The sequence below is a fragment of the Lethenteron reissneri genome, chromosome 35 (assembly GCF_015708825.2).
Source record: "Lethenteron reissneri isolate LAM-NWPU_2019-01 chromosome 35, ASM1570882v1, whole genome shotgun sequence".
Taxonomy (NCBI): domain Eukaryota; kingdom Metazoa; phylum Chordata; class Hyperoartia; order Petromyzontiformes; family Petromyzontidae; genus Lethenteron; species Lethenteron reissneri.
Window position 1 is genome coordinate 5,248,765 of NC_083813.1, and position 22,643 is coordinate 5,271,407.

General features: G+C 45.5%; 2 protein-coding genes and 2 non-coding genes across 7 annotated transcripts in view; 1 reads left to right on the forward strand and 3 right to left on the reverse strand.

The window, feature by feature from the left end:
- The window catches only part of LOC133350841 (b(0,+)-type amino acid transporter 1-like), a 31,135-nt gene extending 17,553 nt beyond the window's left edge, over positions 1-13,582 (reverse strand). Inside the window, exons 1-2 of the mRNA XM_061565617.1 lie at positions 12,587-13,582; positions 1,790-2,010 (exon numbers count right to left, since the gene is read on the reverse strand). Of these exons, the coding sequence (XP_061421601.1) occupies positions 1,790-2,010; positions 12,587-13,134 (769 nt within the window). The 5' untranslated portion in view covers positions 13,135-13,582. The remainder of the gene's footprint in view (positions 1-1,789; positions 2,011-12,586) is intronic.
- Positions 13,583-15,398: 1,816 nt separating this feature from the next.
- Positions 15,399-22,643, reverse strand: part of LOC133350842 (RNA-binding Raly-like protein) — a 142,435-nt gene continuing 135,190 nt past the window's right edge. For all 4 annotated transcript variants that reach the window (XM_061565620.1, XM_061565621.1, XM_061565618.1 and 1 more), the window contains 2 exons: positions 20,144-20,199; positions 15,399-19,303 (listed from right to left, as the gene is read on the reverse strand). In XM_061565620.1, coding sequence (XP_061421604.1) covers positions 20,164-20,199 — 36 coding nt within the window. In that variant the 3' untranslated portion in view covers positions 15,399-19,303; positions 20,144-20,163. The remainder of the gene's footprint in view (positions 19,304-20,143; positions 20,200-22,643) is intronic.
- On the reverse strand, positions 21,243-21,314 carry TRNAA-CGC (transfer RNA alanine (anticodon CGC)). Its single transcript has one exon. It is a non-coding gene; the product is annotated as a tRNA-Ala (tRNA).
- Positions 21,902-21,973, forward strand: TRNAA-CGC (transfer RNA alanine (anticodon CGC)). The gene has a single exon. It is a non-coding gene; the product is annotated as a tRNA-Ala (tRNA).

Below are 22,643 nucleotides of genomic sequence, written 5' to 3' on the forward strand. Positions count from 1 at the left end.
AGATATAACGTCTCTACTGGCTACACACAGCCGATCACTCGGCGTGGTCCCATTGCCCTCGCTCGGCTACGCCGCTGGCTGGCGCCATGACGATGGCGATGGACACCAGGCAGGGGATCTTCCACGTGGCCGGACGGCGGAGAGAGATGTCGGCGAGCAGCGACGCAGCCAGGACCCAGGACCCCACACATGAGCCCCGCTCATCCTTATATCCCCCCAGGCGTGGCTCGGCCCCGCCTCCGGCCACGCCCTCTCGTGGAACCTTCGAGCAGGTGGCCAGAGTATCTCGGCTAGCCCCACCTGTTACCTTTGCCCCAGATACACCTCCCTCTATGATTAGTTGTTACTCTAACCATGCCCGTACCCGTGATTCTCCTTCCAATCCAGCAGGTGTCGCCCTGTCATTACACATCCATCACAATGGACAAATACAGATAGAATATACAATACAAGGATATACTGTACAGATAATCTTGATTTGATGCTTTCTTGACTGCAGGAATCCATACTCTTCGGTACTTTCGGTAAAGTCACGTAGGTAGAAAAAATAATAGATCGCAACGTTTCAATCGCAACAACAAGTACAGAGAGTTGCGTGTGTGCACTTATAATTATCTTCACGATGATAAGCTTGTCACCACATATTTTTATAATATTTGCTAGTATGTGTAAGGGATTGATACAGAGGTGGTGACTCATTTCTCTTGCAGGCACTGTGCTGTGTGTATATATGTGTGTGCTGCATGTAATCTGTAGTCTGTGTGCATCTGGGCATAATAAGCAATATGTGTGGAGGCACATTGCCACAGCAATTAGTTCAACTAAGCCAGTGATCTGGCTTTGATTTTGAGCTATGCTCACATCAGTGGGGAATAGTATCTGAACTTATCCTGAGTTTGTTATAGGCTAACTTAGTCTTAAATGAGTAACAGGTTTTCATAAATAAATGGCACCGCTGGCCAAACCAGCCGTTTCTGAGTAATGCCGGCTTTAATAGATGCTCGCTAAAGCACTTGTCCTTGTTCCAAACGTTTAAAAGGATGCACAGCAGATATTTGTCCTTATCTCAGCATGTGTGTGTGTGAAGGAAAGGTGCACTTGAAACCGAGAACAAGTATCGTGGAGACGTGATCGCACGTGATGCTCATGACGGCCGTAATGTACTTTATTATTCGAGCAATCGTATTGGAGTTAGTGTATTGCTCTATAATACCACTAACCCATTTTAAAGAGTTAGCCCTCTCATCTCTCTCCACCCGGCAGTATAATTCGGTACACTGCAGTCGATTGGCGCGTTACGTCTGGTGGAGTTAAGTGTGAGTGTGCCCACCTCTTGCAGCACGTATGGTCAGCAAGGATGAGTAGACCAATTATCCTCCAGAGATCCCTCTTGTGGAGGACCCTCGACCAGGAGTGCCTTGAACAAGACATTGCAGGGTCACCCCACCTTCAGGCTTTAACTGAGAAACCAAGAACGAATTTAGCACGCGTTGACTTAGGCCTGCCACTGTTGCTTGTAGATAACTGCCACTGACCAATCAGCATCACACACGCCGTGCCTGCGATTCGTTCATACGTCCGCACGCACGTGCCAACCGGTGCATTCACTCCTGAAATTCCATTGGAATTGAATTTGAAATCAATCACCGTTTTACCTCTAATTGTTTAACCACCATAATCATTACCTATAGTGTTTAAATGTGTGTTTTTTCACATCGACTGTGTCTTTACACCCGACCCCCTCCCCCCCATAAGTGTCTTCTGCCCCAAAACAATGTTGTCTGCGGACCTGTGACATAGTTGAGAGCGTTCCATCCGCCGTACGCCCACAGTCCCTGGTAAAAGGACTCTCCGATCTGCGCGGGGCTTGGTAGCGGGCCGTCGAACGAGCCCAGCGGGTTGTGCGTGCGCTCGCTGGCCAGCAGCACCAGGCCGCCCACGCTGACGATGGCCAGCGCCAGCATCTTGAGCAGCGTCAGCACGTCCAGGGCACGCATTGCCCACTTCACGCTGCACAGGGGTGGGGAGTGGGAGCGGGCAGGGGAGGGGGCAAGCGTCGGCGGTAAAGAGTCGCGTCGACTGAGTGAGAATACACGTAGGCTTTCGCGACCAATATTATTCATAATAAAGGTTTTTGGGTTTGATTGCGTTATTTATAAATGTGTCCTAACCCTCCATTACCCGACACGGCCAAACAGTAAAAAATGTGTCACGTTGACAAAAGACAAATAGTTCACTACTTTAGCTCACCGGTGTGTTGAAGAGTGAATCAACATCATTTGCAATTTTTTTGAGCACGACGTTTCGCTAGTAATTGCATCCAGCACCATCGGGCAATTTGCCAGAATAGCGAAGCTCTCCACTTGCTCCCGGTCTTAAATAGAGCAGCAGGGTGACGTCATCAAATCACTGCACCAGATTGGGTTAAATGATGACGTCACCCTGCTGCTGCTCTATTTAAGACCGGAGCAAGTGGAGGGCCTCAACTATTCTGTTAAATTGCCCGATGATGCTCGATGTAATTACCAGCGAAACGTCGTACTCAAAAATTGTAAATGATGTTCATTCAACTCTTCAACACACCGGTGGGCTAAAGTAGTGAAGTATTTGTCTTTAGTAAACGTGACACATTTTTTACTGTTTGGCCGTGTTGGGTGGTGGAGGGTTACGACACATTTATAAATAACGCGATCTAACCCAACAACCTTTATTATGAGAGAGAATAGTTACCAACGCACGTTTAATTGGCATGTAACGACTGAAACGGATTACTAACACCCACCCGATACCCCCTGCTCCCCGCCTGCTTCACACCGGTGATGAATTGGCATGATTTGAAATGTGATATAACTCCAGATCAGATTTTTTTTTCTCATTGGTTTCTATGCCATCTCATACAGTTTTTAAATAGAAAAAAATTAACCCGTAAAAACAAAGTTTTTCACTATAAATCCTTTAAATGCATGGCATCGGTTTTATTTTATTATTCATTTCTGTTTTTCTTGAGTAAGAGTTTAATTTTTATCACATTGGTATTTTAAATTAAATATGAAATTTATTTTTTCCAAAAAAGTGTAAAATGTTGCAATTTTTTTTTTCACGAAAATAAATTGTCACGCACAACGAGTCTGTGTGCAAAATGTCAGCTCGATTGGATCACGGGAAGTGGGTTAAAAAAACGACCGAAAGATTTGCACGGTCGTAAGCGCGCAAGCAAGCAAGTGAACTTAATAAAAAGGATTTTAAAAAAGTCTAGGTCTCACACAGTTTTGTTTGCTTTATTGTATTCAATGTAACATAAGGAACTAATATGCATGAATAGTCAAGAATCGATTGTCAGATGCGTTATGCGATGCATGTATCTTGGCCATAAGAATCGATTTTTAATAAATGAAGAGCTGTCATGTCAGTCGTTTTATTGCCACGATTCATGAACATGTAGAACAGCACGCGAGCACAGTGAGAGTAAACATGTCAAATATGCACGTCACCAATCCAGCTGGCTAATGTTTCCCAGTGTTTACGCTTTTTTTATTGTGCCAAATTATGAACAATTCCAGTTAAACACAAATTGGATTAAATCGCACAAGGAAACGCAATTACAAGCGACGCGTTATTCATTAGATAAAAGGAAGTTGTGCGAGGACTTTTTTCCCCGCTGTAATTGCTTGATTTTCACGAGACATTCTTCGCGAGCATTGGATCGCATTGTCAAGTCCTTGAGCAGATTGGCAGGCACCTCGCAGGGTTTACGCGCGTCGCCGTGTGCTCGCGGTGAATGATGGGGTGTGGTGCGGTGGTCATGAGCAGAGTACTGCTTGGCATTTCCAGCAACCTCGAGCTTGACTTCTGACCGCATTCAACACTCGGGACGATTCAGTTTTCGAAATCTGGACTTTGTCCCCTTCCAAGTTGCAACGGGGGCGGGGTGGGTGGGGGGGGGTAATCGGCAAGCCTGATATTGAACTGGACGACTCAACCACCGTGTGTGAAAAAAATCTTTACAGCTCATCGGATTCCTCCGGTATGAATAAATATTCTGATGTAAGTAAATATTTGATGAAATGTACCTGTGCTCGCCCCATCAGTCGACAGGGCCCATGGTGATGTCTGGGCACGGTGGTTCGCTCTACTGCGCTCCAGACACGGAGACCGAAGCTGGAGAACCGCTCCACGGCCAGCATCGCCGACGAATACCTGAACCGGCCCTGAGAATCCTCTAAGTCGACTCGGACTAAAAATGAGTACCTAGTTGCAACGTGTAAACATCGGCAGAGGGGAGACAAAAACGGCCGGCGGGGGTGTTGCTAGCAAAACCCATCTCCTCTCGTGCGGTGAACAGGTGCTCGCTAACCGCACTTGGCCCAACAGTCTACACGGCTAACATGATGCTTTGTATAAAGGTGTCAGTTTTGTACCAGTTTAAAGGGTAAAAACCTACTGCTATCGGGGAGTAGTTATCTTTGTGTGCGTGTGAACATACTGCACGCGACTCAGTGCCTTCATTTAGCATTCAAACATGTTGAGACGCCCTTGGCATTAATGTCAACAAAGGGAATATTTGAGATTGCCTGGTCAATGTGCTCATGTATACACACGTGCCTCATCAGTAGAGCCAAGGCCGTCATTATAATATATATTGAGGGGAACACATCCCCCCCAATATTCAAATATCCTCCAAATGTCCCCCCCTCCCCCAAAATATTGCAATAAAATAGATTTCTGTTCATATGATTGTGGTTATGATTGTACTTTATTAATTTAATCTCTGCCATTGCATACAATGAAACAATAAAAGGTAAAAAATAAAAAAACAGAGCAATCTAATACAATACACTATTAGACATTATTGCTAAAAATAAATAAAAAGTCCATCCTATGTGTTAGTGAATTTTTTAATGTTTTAGGCAGGAAATTCGTTTTCAAATTTAGATTTTTTTTTCATAATAGGCGAGCTCACGGTCGTAATTTAGTATTCTATCACTCACTGCGGCATCAAGGACGCACAACTGAGAAACTAAACACGAGCAATGGTTTAACTTGGCAGAGACGACTGCACTAAATGTATAAAAAAAGAACTGATGTTTCTGTCCATAACGGCCTGCCATGCCGACTTTGGGTGTAAGTGCTGCATGAATGGAACAGCTGGGGTATAAAATTAAATAAAATCACCACCTTTGTCGTTGTCACCGCCTTAGATAACAGAACACTTTTACAGGAGGGCAATGCTTTAGGCAATCGGCCCATGTTTAGAGCAGAGCGAAGGCAAAACAATTGAATGGATTAAAGTAAGAGATCGGTGGCGAAATTGCAATGGGAAATATGACGACAGTAGAGATATGAGCGGGTTTTAGACTTGCGGCACGGAATGGGAAGCAAGGCTGAGTGATGTTGACCGCATGACAGCCTTGACCCGTTCGGGATTAGGGTAGGATGGTGGTAGTAGGGCTGATATTTATAAACCCAAAGAGCCATTAGAATATATACATTTTTTTGCCAGTGGGAAGATAATCCCCTGCTTTGCGTAATGCACCAGTTGGGCACGATGTATCGTCAAGTTGGAGCATTGCTATCCCCTGCCCATCATCTGGATATAGGGCCTTTCCCATAATGCTACGTTCCCCTTTATCAGTTACCAGTGCTTCACTCCCATGGCTCCGTTGCAATTTAAATGCAATATTACATCGCAGAGTATCTCTCCGACGGGCACATCTGGCGCAGAAATGGAACGATGATATTGGTTTGTTTGCAGATGCTCGGTGGGTCGTTACATTGCAGGACTGTACTCTTTGGTTCAATCGGTAAAGTCACGTAGGAAAAAAATTAAATTAATTAAATCGCGACGTTTCGGGCGCAACACAAGCGTCCGTCATCAGGTGGGACAACCGCAGCAAGAAACAGTTGTTTCTACTCCTTCAGGGTCTTCTAACAATTGTTTCTTGCTGTGGTTGTCTCACCTGATGACGGACGCTTGTGTTGCGCCCGAAACGTCGTGATTTAATGTATTCTATTTTCTACCTACGTGACTTTACCAAAAGAACCAAAGAGTATGGATCCCTGTAGTCACGAAAACTTCAAATCTAGATTGCAGGACTGCTAGAGGTAGCAATGACTTGAGGAGGCCTTCATCCAGCAGTGGATTTATTCTGGCTGCTGCTGGTGATTGCATTGAACAACCTGTTGCCTATATTTAAATGAATAAACAATTTGCATTTGCTAATGGGTGGATTTATACGCAAAGGACATTATTATGCAAATATATGATAAACAATGTGGCTTTGTGGTCAAGTCACTGCCCTATAAACCCCGTCGCCTAAGTTTGATTCCCAGCCATGGCCAACATCAGCGGTGAGAAACACAGTCCTGAATCACGCGTCATCAATGTGCACTGACCAGAGTGGTGAAGTATGGTCAAACAGCCTCCACAATGGAGATGGGGAGTGTGGAAATCTACATCCGGCGATGGATTTGCAGGGGCTAAATAAATATTATTACTACTACGTTAAGATAGCAATGTTACAATTACAGTACTTGAGCCTTGTACACACAATTAATTAAAATACAATTTTCGGTATAAGGGGACTTGAGCCTCTCATTAAATACATCAGGTTAGAGGATATCTTAAAGCAATAAGATTTTGGCAGTCTTATTAAAGTATTTCTCTAGTTTGGAAAAATAAACATGAAATATTCATATCCGTGTTTACCCGTGCCTTAATTCCAATAACAGGAGAGCTTTGACTTGAGCTTTCGTGTATGCTCATGGGATCCATTTTATTATTCAACAGGTGCTTTGCAACGTGTCATTTACATTTGAATTGGCAATACCCGGTGAAAATGGAAAAGTGAAAATAAACGTGAAGAGTCGTGACAACAGTGGGTTTGTGAAATGCCACACACTCCAAAGAAGATTCCAATTAAATGTTGATTGACAAGTATCTTGAAAACAAGGGCTGATCCATTAAAACAGCTCATGAGGTTTAAAAGTTTAAGTTGGCAATTCCAAGTAAGATTTTTGTTCATTTTAATTTAGGAGGAACAAGTGTTTATTGGCTTGTCGTGACGGTGGATTCTGGAACAATTTATGAGCAAAACAAGTAATGACATTGCGTCGGCCTTGATCCAGTTCGCTATACCTTGATTAATTATTTTCTTAAATGTTTCATTTAACATCGTTTTTTGCTTGTTTATTACAGCATTCACAATCGCGTTGGTGGGTCATACGTTTAGTATTTGGAGACAAAGCATTTATTTAACCATTATTAATTCATCATACTTTTTATTCACTTCCTATTTTCGAAAAGGCTGCCAATGTCACTAGCAAACCCAGCCGACCAGCGCGCGCGTGTGGATGCGCGCATGTGTATGTATATGTGTGTGTATGTGTGTGTGCGCGTGTGTGTGTGCGCGCGTGTGTGTATGTGTGTGTGCGTGTGTGTGCGCGTGTGTGCGTGTGTGTGCGTGTGTGTATGTGTGTGCCTCTGAGCAATACGCAGTGCTCTAATGCGTGCGGCGTTCCCAGCTGTGCACCATCGCAAACGCAATTGAGCAACATTTTTTGCACGTGGCGGACGGGTTTCCGCGTGTACGACAACCTCCTTCAGGGCCTTCTAACAAACGCAGCCCCACCACGCTCTGCTTTGGCAACTTTTTCTTGCGAGCGTATTCATATTGACGATACAAAGTGGAAAGAGACGGAGAAAAAAATACCAATAACCTGGAGAAATACATTTCCAGTGGGCACTGGCTTAGATTTGTCCTCGCAAAGGAGCGCTTCCCGATTCCGAAAGCGTCAAGGCGACACGCGCACAATCGCATAAATAAGATCTCTCTCTTGAAAAACTTCGTAAGCCCCCCACCCCGCACCACCCACACACGTGGCATGCTGAAGCTGGGTTGAGAAGAACCATTGATATCAATAAACAAAGACAGAGAGAGAGAGAGAGATGTTCCTCCTGGAGGCAGTTATGGAACGCAGATACATCTGCGGCATCGCTTCTGTACCCACTTTGAACTTCTGCCGCACCTGCACGTAGACAATAACCGGTGATCAAGCTGGTGCATTTAAATGTATTGCGTGAATTACGGTGGCTGAGTCCAGGCCCAATGGACCGAAATGGCAAGCAGCCAGCAACAAACAGCACGACTAAGCGCGTGGTAGGTAAGGGTTAATGGGTTTATTGAATTCCGATTTAAAGCTTTCGTGACTGCAGGGATTCATCTTCTTGGTTCTTTCGGTAAAGTCACGTAGAAGGGAAGTAATAAAATAATAAAAATAAAACATAATAAAACAATTCTCACGACGTTTCGGCCACAACGCAAGCAGCCGTCCTCAGGCGAAGACTGAAGCACCACTAAGCTTGGAGCGTATATTTAAGCTGGGTTAGAGGGGGGGAGGTGGGAAGAAGAGCGCCTAAACAAAATAATTTGCATATCAAGATGAATTCAGCAATACAGTATGTAATTTAATGTTGGGTTTGCCTATGGCAGTATATAGTACGGTATAGACGCGTGTGATGTAAGAGAATAAAGTTTAGATGGAAGCATATTATATAATTTTTTACAACGTAGAACATGTTTTATGTATTACTTACTGTTAGTAATTCAACTTATTGTAGAGTATAGTAAGTATACTGATGATGCTATGTAGTTTATACTTTAGTTTGTTATGCAGTTTATACTTTAGTTTTTTACGTGGTTGTTTAGTAACTGCAGCTACATACTATTAACATTCCTTTCCTTTGTTAATGCTACCCCCTCCCCCCCCCCTTTGATGCTGCTAATCCTGCATAATGCACGGGCATAGTATTGATTTGGAACCCCCCCCCCCCGCCCACCTCCTACGCATTTTCCATATGCTGAATTCCTCTTGATATGCAAATTATTTTGTTTAGGCGCTCTTCTTCCCACCTCCCCCCCTCTAACCCATCTTAAATATACGCTCCAAGCTTGGTGGTGCTTCATTCTTCGCCTGAGGACGGCTGCTTGCGTTGTGGCCGAAACGTCGTGAGAATTGTTTTATTATGTTTTATTTTTATTATTTTATTACTTCCCTTCTACGTGACTTTACCGAAAGAACCAAGAAGAGGGTTTATTGAATTGAACACGGTTAGCAAAATAAAACGATTGGGGAGAATCCCAAAGTCGAGCAATGCGAGGAAAGAAAGAGAAGAAGTGTTGTGACCTGCAGTGTGGTGAGTTGGTGAGTGGGTGAGTGAGTGAGTGGGTGAGTGAGTGAGTGGGTGAGTGAGTGGGTGAGTGAGTGGGTGAGTGAGTTAGTTGTGACGTGCAGTGTGGTGAGTTGGTGAGTGGGTGAGTGAGTGAGTGGGTGAGTGAGTGAGTGGGTGAGTGAGTGGGTGAGTGAGTGGGTGAGTGAGTTAGTTGTGACGTGCAGTGTGGTGAGTGAGTGAGTTGTTGTGACGTGCAGTGTGGTGAGTGAGTGGGTGACTGAGTGGGTGAGTGAGTGGGTGAGTGGGTGAGTGAGTGGGTGAGTGAGTGGGTGAGTGAGTGGGTGAGTGAGTTAGTTGTGACCTGCAGTGTGGTGAGTTGGTGAGTGGGTGAGTGAGTGAGTGAGTGGGTGAGTGAGTGAGTGAGTGGGTGAGTGAGTGGGTGAGTGAGTGGGTGAGTGAGTTAGTTGTGACGTGCAGTGTGGTGAGTGAGTGAGTTGTTGTGACGTGCAGTGTGGTGAGTGAGTGGGTGACTGAGTGGGTGAGTGAGTGGGTGAGTGGGTGAGTGAGTGGGTGAGTGAGTGGGTGAGTGAGTGGGTGAGTGAGTTAGTTGTGACGTGCAGTGTGGTGAGTTGGTGGGTGACTGAGTGGGTGAGTGAGTGGGTGAGTGAGTGGGTGAGTGAGTGGGTGAGTGAGTTAGTTGTGACGTGCAGTGTGGTGAGTTGGTGAGTGGGTGAGTGAGTGAGTGAGTGGGTGAGTGAGTGAGTGGGTGAGTGAGTGGGTGAGTGAGTTAGTTGTGACGTGCAGTGTGGTGAGTGAGTGAGTTGTTGTGACCTGCAGTGTGGTGAGTTAGTGGGTGAGTTGTTGTGACGTGCAGTGTGGTGAGTGAGTGAGTTGTTGTGACGTGCAGTGTGGTGAGTGAGTGGGTGACTGAGTGGGTGAGTGAGTGGGTGAGTGGGTGAGTGAGTGGGTGAGTGAGTGGGTGGGTGAGTGAGTTAGTTGTGACGTGCAGTGTGGTGAGTTGGTGGGTGACTGAGTGGGTGAGTGAGTGGGTGAGTGAGTGGGTGAGTGAGTGGGTGAGTGAGTTAGTTGTGACGTGCAGTGTGGTGAGTGAGTGGGTGAGTGGGTGGGTGAGTGGGTGAGTGAGTTAGTTGTGACCTGCAGTGTGGTGAGTTGGTGAGTGGGTGAGTGAGTGAGTGAGTGGGTGAGTGAGTGAGTGGGTGAGTGAGTGGGTGAGTGAGTGGGTGAGTTAGTTAGTTGTGACGTGCAGTGTGGTGAGTGAGTGAGTTGTTGTGACCTGCAGTGTGGTGAGTTGGTGGGTGAGTTGTTGTGACGTGCAGTGTGGTGAGTGAGTGAGTTGTTGTGACGTGCAGTGTGGTGAGTGAGTGGGTGACTGAGTGGGTGAGTGAGTGGGTGAGTGGGTGAGTGAGTGGGTGAGTGAGTGGGTGAGTGAGTGGGTGAGTGAGTTAGTTGTGACGTGCAGTGTGGTGAGTTGGTGGGTGACTGAGTGGGTGAGTGAGTGGGTGAGTAAGTGGGTGAGTGAGTGGGTGAGTGAGTTAGTTGTGACGTGCAGTGTGGTGAGTGAGTGGGTGAGTGGGTGGGTGAGTGGGTGAGTGAGTTAGTTGTGACGTGCAGTGTGGTGACTGAGTGGGTGAGTGAGTTAGTTGTGACCTGCAGTGTGGTGAGTGAGTGAGTGGGTGAGTGATTGGGTGAGTGAGTTAGTTGTGACGTGCAGTGTGGTGAGTTGGTGGGTGGGTGAGTGGGTGAGTGAGTTAGTTGTGACGTGCAGTGTGGTGAGTTGGTGGGTGGGTGAGTGGGTGAGTGAGTGAGTTGTGACCTGCAGTGTGGTGAGTTGGTGGGTGGGTGAGTGGGTGAGTGAGTTAGTTGTAACCTGCAGTGTGGTGAGTTGGTGGGTGGGTGAGTGAGTTAGTTGTGACCTGCAGTGTGGTGAGAGAGTGGGTGAGTGAGTTAGTTGTGACCTGCAGTGTGGTGAGAGAGTGGGTGAGTGAGTTAGTTGTGACCTGCAGTGTGGTGACTGAGTGGGTGAGTGAGTTGTTGTGACCTGCAGTGTGGTGAGAGAGTGGGTGGGTGAGTTGTTGTGACCTGCAGTGTGGTGAGAGAGTGGGTGAGTGAGGGTGTTGTTGTGACCTGCAGTGTGGTGAGCGGGTGGGTGGGTTGAGTGAGTGAGTTGTTGTGACCTGCAGTGTGGTGAGTGGGTGGGTGGGTTGAGTGAGTTGTTGTGACCTGCAGTGTGGTGAGTGAATGAGTTGTTGTGACCTGCAGTGTGGTTAGTGAGTGAGTGGGTGGGTGAGTGAGTTGTTGTGACCTGCAGTGTGGTTAGTGAGTGAGTGGGTGGGTGAGTGAGTTGTTGTGACCTGCAGTGTGGTTAGTGAGTGAGTGGGTGGGTGAGTGAGTTGTTGTGACCTGCAGTGTGGTTAGTGAGTGAGTGGGTGAGTTAGTGAGTTGTTGTGACCTGCAATGTGGTGGCTGAACTCAGTATGGACGAGACAAAACGGTCAGTCTAGTAGATCAAGTCTTCAAATTTGGAAGAAGAATTAATGATTGAACGTCATGGTATCTGTGACCATGGAATTTGCGGTCGAAGAGTGTCGAGGAGGCGACTGATTGCCAGTGAGTGATGCCAATAAACTGATTGATTATATTATAGGGCCTTGGTTGATTGTGGTAATAATCATCTGTTGTGTGTGTGTGACACTGAACTTGCAGGGCAATGTGGTGGCCGGTAGAAGGCAGCCCAACACGTTGGGTCCATTACCGTATCTGTGCAACATTTCTGAGCCCTTTGCTATCGCAAGCGCGGGTTCTAACTACTCTGGTTGCCTCCGACAAACACAGAATATATTGGGAAGGGATTTGGAGAGACAAACCAAGGTTAGGACCCACCTCCCACGAACGTGAGTCCGGAGAATCGTCGATGTCTTCCTGGGTTTAAGGGTAATTTAAATGCACGGATGGGGAGCAACTTTAATTCGTGTTATCACTGCAAAGGGCTATAAAGTTGCGTTCGTTAAAATTAGTGCTACTACAGATTTCGTTTAGCCACATTTATCTTGCCTGCCACTGCAGTTGACGTTCAGAGACGACCCATGCAAAATTATGGAAATTCGATTATCGATTAAACGCTGAATGCGTCGCATATCCGACCCGCACCGGGGCAACCGAGATAGAGGCAGATATCGGGAACGGTTTACAGCAGAGGTCACAAACGGGGTTTGATTCCTTACCCGCACCTGGCCGCACCAGGGTCGCAAACGGGTATCCATACCCGTACCTGGCCGGGTACGGGTAGCCGGGTATCGGGTAGGGTACGGGTATCGGGTACCCGGTTGCGACCTCTGGTTTACAGCCGCGCGCAACTACCGCGCCGGTTGTTGTTGCTGCTGTTTACGAGCGGCCGACCTGACGCAGTTGAGGATGCCCACGACCAGCAGCGAAGCGATGGCCAGGCACTTGACGACGGCGGGCGGCGCGGGGCAGCCGTGGAAGAGCGGTCGCAGGGCGTACTCGGCGAACGTGAGCGCCACGGCCGAGTTCATGGCCGGTCGCAGCAGCACCACGGATGTCCACGCGAAGAGGAACGCGAGCGGAGCGCCGAACGCGCGCCGGACGTACGCGTACTCGCCACCCGCCGTAGGCACCGCGGCACCCAGCTCGGCGTAGCAGAGGGCACCCAGCAGGGAGAGCAGCCCGCAGCCGGCCCACACGAGGAGGGCCCAGCTGGGGTCACCGCCGACGAAACGGAGGACGCCGCCGGGCGACACGAAGATGCCCGAGCCCACCATGCTGCCCACCAGCACGTTGACGCCCGTCGCGAAGCCGATGGTGCGTGCGAGTCGGACGCCACCGCTGCTGCCATCGTGGCCATCATCATCGCCGCCACCACCGCCTTCCTCCTTGGGGCTCGAGTCGGCCGCCTTGGGCACCGTCGAGATATTCTTTCTCTTCATGTTCAACGCGGGGGAGTGGGGGGGAGTGGTGCAAGCGCTCACGATCTCCTTTCTTGTATGACGATTTGTCAAACTTTGTATTTTATTTGTTTCGCTCGGTTGTTTTTACTCCCCCTATTTGTCGTCTCGTTTAATGTTTCTTGTTGTGCCAACAACATAAATTGAGCATGCTTTTGATATATATATATATTTCTATATGTTCAATTATAGGGATGTGAAATTTGCACCAAGGGCTCAGCACAGAGGAGCACGGCCGAAATCCTCACTTGGGCAAGGAGGCTATTTCCCCCCAAAATGAACGCTTAATACATTCCCAACGAAATGTGACGTTTTGGCCGAAAGGTGCCGGCCGCGGCAAGCACTCGCATCTCTACTGTAACCAACAAACATTAAGCATAACGCTTGGCGTTTAAATAGCACTGTGGCACTGCGCCGCAGGGGCTGGCAACCTGCTTGTGCAATGAGCAACGTGGGTTAAAATATAAGCGTTTTGCAGGGGCAGTGCTGTTATCATGTTGTACTTCGTCCCATCCCCCTCCCCCCACGGCTGACAGGTAGAGACCGCCACTCCTCGGCCAGTGACCCCCTTCCTCTCCCTCCCCAATGCCGACACTGACCCGACAGCAAGCAGTGTCGATGCCGATTTTTATTAACTTATTTTTGCCATGGCCAGCCCTTTGCTAGCCAAGGCCCTGTTCGGCCTGTGTCGACCCACGCAAACTAAGATGATTATTTAAGGGATGCCTGCAATAAACGCTCAGCAATTAAAGTGTGGCTGCTGCTACGGTGCACAGTGAACTTGCATTCCAATTAGCCAAATGAGGCACAGCAAATGTCTTTTTTTACGCTCTGCCATTAACGAGTCTGCTGAAATGCAGTGCTTACGAAGAGTACTGATAATTATTCGACCGTAGGAACCAAAGCCGCTCTTGGCAATTATTTGGAAAGATGAGGTTCCCTAATTTTTCTCAGCATTTAGCTTTGCACTTGCTCCTTACAATAGGGGTTTTGCGTTCTCTCTTTACTGCATGACAACGCAATTGACATTACAGTCAAACCGACGTAAATTGTGACCAGCCATGTCGGGATCTCTTTGGCTATGCAGGGTTGAGCTTGTTTATCATTTGGATGAGAGACCATGGGCGATTTCTACGTGTTGTTTTCATTGGCATTAACAACGTAGGCAAGGATATGGAAGTGCTAAGTGTCACCCCCCTCGTATGCCTGGGCTTTCTCTGGGCATTCTGGTTTTATTCCACATGCCAAACACTCATGGGTCAAATGGGCTAAGCATTCCCTGGCAGGATCCTGCTGAAAAATTATTTATGTAATTTTAACACGTAGGCTTTCGCGACCAATATCATCCATAATACAGGTTTTTTTGGGTTAGATAGTGTAAATATATAAACGAGTCAGATAATTGTTTTTTACCCTTCTATCTGGCAACAAAACTGACACCTTTTTTATAAGGAGTCATGTTTGCATAGACCACAATACCTGCAGTCATAATGCAAACAAAAAACATAACTCTGATAATGTATGCACTGTCCTTGAAGTTGATTGGTCCACACCCGAGACAGCTTTCCTTAGAGCCTAGTCTCACATGGGTTGGACCAGATGACGCCAAAAGGCGCACAACTAAAAGACAATGCACCATCAGAGTATGAGAGCTCGGGGTAAGCATTTACACCATTGGAACCTCATTTGCCAGTAAGAAATATGATAATCATATCATATTTTTTACTGGCAAATGAGGTTCCAATGATATAAACGAGTCGTTAAGCCCGATACTACCCGACACAGCCAATTTAGTAAAGTTTGTCATGTAAGCAGAACATGTCAATTACTGGCGAAACGTCGTACTCAGATTGTAAATGTTTTAGCTTTATTCTCCAACACACCGGTGCGCTGTAATAGTAACGAATTTGCATGTTCTGTTTATGTGACAAACCTTACTAAATTGGCTGTGTTGGGTGGTGGCGGGTTTAACGACACATTTATATATTTACGGGATCTAACCCAAAAAAAACTGCATTATAGAATATATATGATTGTTATATGAGCCTTAGTTTTTCTGGTGATATTACATTGGCAGTTTGGTGTGCTAGCACAAATGACACAAACACATTAGTCAATAACACTCCTTTTGGGCAGTGGCTCTTCTTTATAGCACACCAACATGCCTCAGACAGGCAGTGAGACTTTCCTGAGTGTTTGCATTCTAGAGACTAACAAATAAACCAGTGAATGAAGTAAAGCGCTCACACAACACATTTTATTAATATACTTTAATTACAATATGAACAAGCATTTTTTTTTCCAAAAACAAAATCTGTACTTTAGCTAATCAGACAATGTGGCTCCATTCCTCCTGTCGGATGACCCAGTGCAGGCTTTACAATGCAGCTGACGTGTTAATGATTTACGATCTAGCGAGGCAACCTCCCATCCTCCCGAGAATTCGTTGAATCATCGCAATTCGCGATCGCAATTATTCTCGAGAAATGTAATTTTAATTGTGGTGATATTCAGTGGCCCCGAGTGGACACAGAGGTCACTTGAACCCATTACATACAATATATAAATTAATTAAAATATTTTTTTGCATGAGTCCTTTGTAACCCAATTGTGGATAAAGGCCTCCCCGTGCCTTGTGGTGGGCACTATTTGACCATACTTCACCATGTGGGTCGGTGAAGTGGGGGGGGGGGGGGGGTTCAGGTGTCTCTGGCCAGCAAATCAAACCGGGGTCTCTGGGTTCGCTGCACAAGCATGCTGAGCATACACATTTAATACACATTGATTCTTACATGCACGAGTCGATGTATGTATTGTGAGCGAAAAAATAAAAATTCGATGTTTATTAATTAATCGAAACAAGGGAATTCGGGTTGTTTTATCAAATTTCATTATCGTAATTGCACTCAGATGCCTCCAAATTGACTCTCACATTGTTGAGTGTGTTCTTAAAGTCTAAGTATGTACAGAATCAGTCAGGATTAAGCCACATAACCTATTTCAGTGAGCGACAGCTCGGTTTGAAGGAATTGTATCTGCGTTCTATGTGCATATACTGCATGTGTTCCCTTGAGTTGACTTCCGCATGTGGCCTGCGATTGTGCCACATAATCCCTTAAATACTCGATAATCTGTAAATTTTCAAACCACTGCCAAAAAACTAAACACTTTTTTGAGTTTATATAAAATAAACATAAAACATATAATGGCGAGGTAAAGTACCGTGAATTGATTATTTCTCTCGCTTAGACAGTTTGCATAATTGCAATAGATCTGTCCTTTGAATGGGTGGCCTTGTAAAAAACATAAAACATGGACTGGGTGTAATTAACAGATAGAACAGAGCCACGTTGGCAAGTAATGGTTTAGAACAGGGATAGGTAACTAAGTATGTACGGCCAAACACAGTCAATCTTTGCCATTCACTGGCAGATTGGATCTCAAGCATTTTTTTTACCCCCCGTAGAGCCTGAACAGACTCATCTTCTTGGTTCTTTCCCTTCTACGTGACTTTACCGAAAGAACCAAGAAGATGAATCCCTGCAGTCACGAAAGCTTTAAATCGTAAAATTCCTGAACAGACTGTTGGGGCAAGTGCTGTTAGCGAGCACCTTTGAAGGCCGGCACGGTACACGAGGGGGTTGGTGGCCAACACCACGCCCGGCCGCCTTTGTCTCCCTAGTGGCGATGTTTACACACCGCACCAGATACTCATTTGAGGCTGAGTCGACATAGGGGAGACCCAGGACCGGTTCAGATAATCGTCACTGGTGTTGGCCGTGAGCGGGAATCGAATTCCGATTGCCTGTTTCGTAGCGCAACACGCTAACCGCTACACTACCACTCCCCATATCTCAAGAATGATACACTCACGCACGCCTTTAGACTGGTTGACATGGGAAAGACCGACTGTGTCTGCGCTACGTCTGGGGAAGTTGACTGGTTTCCCATCTTGAATTATGAAGGCATTTGCAGCACACTGAAGCTTCGTTGCGAATCGAGGCACACGACACACTGTACAGTTTAACACAGACACGCGCACATACTTAGAATACAGAATTAGACAAAAAGCTGAATTTACTAATTAAGTGTTGTTTGTGTTTACCTTGTTCTAAGCAAAACCTCACAAAGCCACACAACACCAAAAAAACCGAAATGATGACAAGCGGGGCCATTAGAGATCAAAGCATTTTGAGAAAACATCTTGTAATGCACGTGACGATTCAATTTTACTTCATCTCTTACTCTGCACGACGTGGCAATTGCTGCGTATAACAATCCACGAATATACACGGCGGTCTGGGGACACGATAAATCTCACTCAACAAAGGAAAGCGCTGTATCAAAACTGGCAGAGGAAACAAATTCGAGGTGTTCTACTCGTATTGTGCCTTTGGGCAAGGTATTAGGAATCTAGGGGATATATATATGTATAAAAGTGCGCTCCGCGAAGTCCGCTGCGAAGGGTTCCACGTGTTTGCTTTGTGCGGACAACAGCGGAGCGGTGGGCGAGAGCCGGCGTGGGTTCGTGCGGCACCGCAAACCCTCCCATTTTTAAATCCTTTATATTAAGTTCGCTTGCTTGCTTACGACCGTGCAAATCTTTCGGTCGTTTTTTAATCCACTTACCGTGATCCAATCGAGCTGACATTTTCCACTCAGACTCGTTGTGCGTGACAATTAATGTTCGTGAAAAAAAACTTCCTACATTTTACACTTTATAGGACAAAAAAATTATATTTAATTACCAATTGCTTAATGGTGCAATGTAATCATCTGACCCATAGGTGGCAGCCATCTCAAGCCAAAGGACGAGAGGACTCTAGCCGCCACGCATATAAAGGATTTATAGTGAAAAACTTTGTTTTTACGGGTTATACTTGTTTTATGAGCCAAAAAGAAGGAAAACAAAGCCGAAGCTTGGACGCATGAGCGCACGATCCGATGAGAACAGGCAAGATCCGCGTTGGACAGATGAACAGGCAAGAAACGCGTTGGACAGATGCATGGACATTACATCGAAAATGCAGCAAAGTATAAGTAACACGCTCTTTTTTGTACAGCGCTTAATGGAGATGACTCGGGAGTTATGTACAATAATCATATTCCATAAATTATATAGGTAGTCTTTTTTTAAAATAACTTTATTCACGGTATTATAGGCTTTTTTTCTCTTTTATAACAGCTGCATCTTTGAGAAACCCTGATTTTGACACCAGTTTCACGAGAGAAATGCAACATTCTCTGCATTCTTGCCGTTTTCCCCCGGTGTTTTCTTTCGGTAACAATCGAGATAAATACATGTCCCACAGCCCGGATAAAGAGACCAAATCTGCGCAGTGGTTTGGCTTCAATGCAGACAATTTAACTGTAAATGGTGGCCTTGAATCACTCAAAACTGACAATCTGCAAACACACCGCAACGGTAAACACCACGCCTAATTATACACTCAAGTGTAAATAGCATCTTTGAATTCTGCAGGGACATCGCCTTCATTTTGTCACTACCATCAAAAGACAACGCCAGGGTGGGATGCAGCAGTGATGGGGATTCGGTGTCTACGCGACGCGGCCACGTATCTTACAGCAGTGTTTTTCACGACGCCGTGCTGGGTGCAAAGCATTATGACTCCTTCGCTCGTCCATGCGACCAAAATAAATATCATCAAACAAAGAACTGTAAAACATATTGACAATAAATAAGGGGGACCTTGACGACAAATCGGTAAAACAGGTAGAATGTTAAATCATCAGTGTGAATCAGCATTAGATTGACAACAATTGTTCTATCCATTTACGAAGCCCAAACCCTTACAAAACCACAAACTAGGCTTTTTGTAGAAATGCCAAACACAAACAGGTGGAGAGCTGCATAATAACATCTGAACCGTAAATATATATCCCAGCTCTAGCACAGCTCTTTCTCAGAATCCTAATTAAAACAAATTCTCAGTAGTCATAATTACACAGTCACCTTATCGCTGAGCGGTGTAATAATGAGGATTTGTAAAATGTTGGCACTGTGTATGTGGATGATTGGAGCTAGTGAACAAAATTAATTTCCGTCTGCAATTATGGAGAAGATCCTTCCTCTTGATTTCGCAACTTCTGCCGGTGTCTCCGATGCACATCTGTTATGATTCATTTTCACCTAAGGAAATAATTTCACATTCATTAAATTGTGCAAACAAGTGCCAATGCCCACCCCCCTTTTTCTCGACTCAACAACTGTTAGGTGTGTGTGTAATTGAAAAATATAAAAAAAACATGATTGTCAGTGCGAAGTCCATGGCAAGCATTCTGTGGCAACAACTTTATAATTTGCATACATGTGCCCACCCAATTAGAATTTAACATTACACGGATGCATACTAATACGCGTATTCACAACGGTCATGTCGAATTTACATCTCCGTTTATTTTATTAAAAAAGTAATGCGCATGACAGCAGCTGCACGCAACGTGGTGCTGTAAAATGGCATCCTTTACAGCTGGTAAATTTGCGTGGCCATCTTTACAGGTTGACAGCTAGAAATGCCAAATAACATAGCAGTGATCATAGTGACCTGCATATGAGTCAATATTTGGACTCGTAATGCCACTGATACTCTATTAAAGGTCTGTGGTTGGGTTCCCTCCCCCTGGCCACATTTTAAAATCGTTTCTGGTTGAGGTTTAGGTTTGGGTCAGAGATGAGAACCCATTCCACCAAAAAATAATTCGAAAGAACATCCACACACTACTCTCCAGCACAATACAACTTGCTGTGACGTTTTGCCGAATACACCTCCAGCATCAGCACCACCACCTAAGGCAATAGGCAAGTAGACATTGCATCTACACTGGAAGAACCTGATTTTCGGCAAAAGCAAAAAACATTACAATCGTTACGATAATTTGTCATGTTTAATGACACCGTTTCACCACAATACCGGCTTCAGTTGCAATTAAATATACGATACGAATGATATAGAACACGTGAGATACGAACCTGATTCATATTGTCCAAGGTCACTGTGTTTCCTCAGAATCTGATATGTGGTTATTCTGAATTGAACAAGAAACAAGAAAATAGTTAGCACTGTTTCCACATAGACAATCTGCATATTAAAAAAAAGCATATATACCCATGGTCATGTGTGTGTGTGGGCTACATTGTATAAATATAGTCTGATAGACACTCATCATATGTTTTAAAGAAAACCACATTTTTTAAATGATGATATTGTAAAAATGAATATATATTTCTAGCGCACATGATCAGGCATTTTTGTCATTCAGAATTCATGTTTAAAAGATTTGTTATTAATGTTGTATTTTTCTCAATTGGTATTTTCTGCTTTCTTTACACTTCATTGCAATGTATTGCTCGCTATTTCACAAATTCAAATGGCAGATCTTTGAAACACGTTCCTTCGGAGTGGGCAGGTAGGAACTTGGTTGGACAGCGCATTCGTGCACGACAGAAAGCTCGCGGTCACGTGATGCACTTCAACCAATCCCGGAACGTACATGTTTGGGAGGGGCTATGCACGACAGACAAATCATCCCTGGTGGGCAGTGTGAAACTGTTGTTTCTACTTGTATAATTTCACTCGTTGAGTTATCCTTCAGCGATGAGGACTCCAGACTGATTTTTTTCTCACCCACTCCGTTCGACCACCACTCGGCAGGTCACAACACTTTTCTCTCGGCTTCCTCCACGCACTGCTCAAATTTGGAAGTCCATCCTACGGTTTCAAGTCTAATTATCTTGTTAATTCCATAAATATTTTGATTTCACACTTGATGATGATTGCTTGTGTTGCAGTCGAAACGTCGTGAGAATTTTATTGTTTTATATTTTTATTATTTTATTATTTCCCTTCGACGTGACTTTACCGAAAGAACCAAGAATATGAATGCCATAAACATGTTAACTCTTATCGACTACAACTTTGATTGGAGTGCTGTTCATTGCTGACCGTATGGCATGTTGGTCTTGTGGATCTATGCTCAGAAACCATAACGAATGAAAACAAGCAGACGTTTTGTGCAGGCCACGCATATTCCTTCGAGTAAAATTGTCCACTGGCAAAAATATGACCTCGTGGAGATGCCGGGGATTGAACCCGGGGCCTCACACATGCGAAGCGTGCGCTCTACCACTGAGCTACATCCCCATTCTAGTTCTACCGGGGCGCAGTTCCACCTAGGTATGGGTTGAAACAGAACCGGCCCTAGACCTTTGGGGGCCCTATTCAAAATTTGGTTGGAGGCCCCTTTGATGTATGATTTTTTTTCACCCACTAGCTAGCAGTGACTCTAGGGGGCCCTCTGCTGGCCACGGGGCCCTTTGCAATTGCAAGGGTCGCTTAGTGGCTGGGCCGGCTCTGGGTTGAAACGTCGTCATCAGCTTCTTCCTCTCCCTCGTCACCCCACTCACTCTCCTGTTGGCCTTGGGCCCTGGACACATCGAGTCTGCACAGAGTCCAATCAAAATGTATTTCTTTTTAAACAAAAAGAAATAACAAGAATACATGCGAATGGATACTATAACAAGAATTCATGTGGATGGATACTATAATCCATCCACACGTATTCTTGTTATTTCTTTTTGTTTCAAAGAAATACATTTTGCTTGGAGACTCGATGTGTCCAGGGCCCAGGGCCAACAGGAGAGTGAGTGGGGTGACAAGGGAGAGGAAGAAGCTGATGACAAAGTTTCAACCCATACCTAGGTGGAACTGCGCCCCGGTAGAACCAGAATGGGGATGGAGCTCAGTGGTAGAGCGCACGCTTCGCATGTGTGAGGCCCCGGGTTCAATCCCCGGCATCTCCACGAGGTCATATTTTTGCCAGTGGACAATTTTACTGGAAGGAATATGCGTGGCCTGCACAAAACGTCTGCTTGTTTTCATTCGTTATGGTTGCTGAGCATAGATCCAGAAGACCAACATGCCATACGGTCAGCAATGAACAGCACTACAATCAAAGTTGTAGTCGATAAGAGTTAACATGTTTATGGCATTCATATTCTTGGTTCTTTCGGTAAAGTCACGTCGAAGAGAAATAATACAAATATAAAACAATAAAATTCTCACGATGTTTCGACTGCAACACAAGCAATCATCATCAAGTGTGAAATCAAAATATTTATGGAATTAACAAGATAATTAGTCTTGAAACCGTAGGATGGACTTCCAAATTTTAGCAGTGCGTGGAGGAAGCCGAGAGAAAAGTGTTGTGACCTGCCGAGTGGTGGTCGAACGGAGTGGGTGAGAAGAAAATCAGTCTGGAGTCCTCATCGCTGAAGGATAACTCAACGAGTGGAATTATACAAGTAGGAACAACAGTTTCACGCTGCCCACCAGGGATTATTTGTCTGTCGTGCATAGCCCCTCCCAAACATGTACGTTCCGGGATTGGTTGAAGTGCGTCACGTGACCGCGAGCTTTCTGTCGTGCACGAATGCGCTGTCCAACCAAGTTCCTACCTGCCCACTCCGAAGG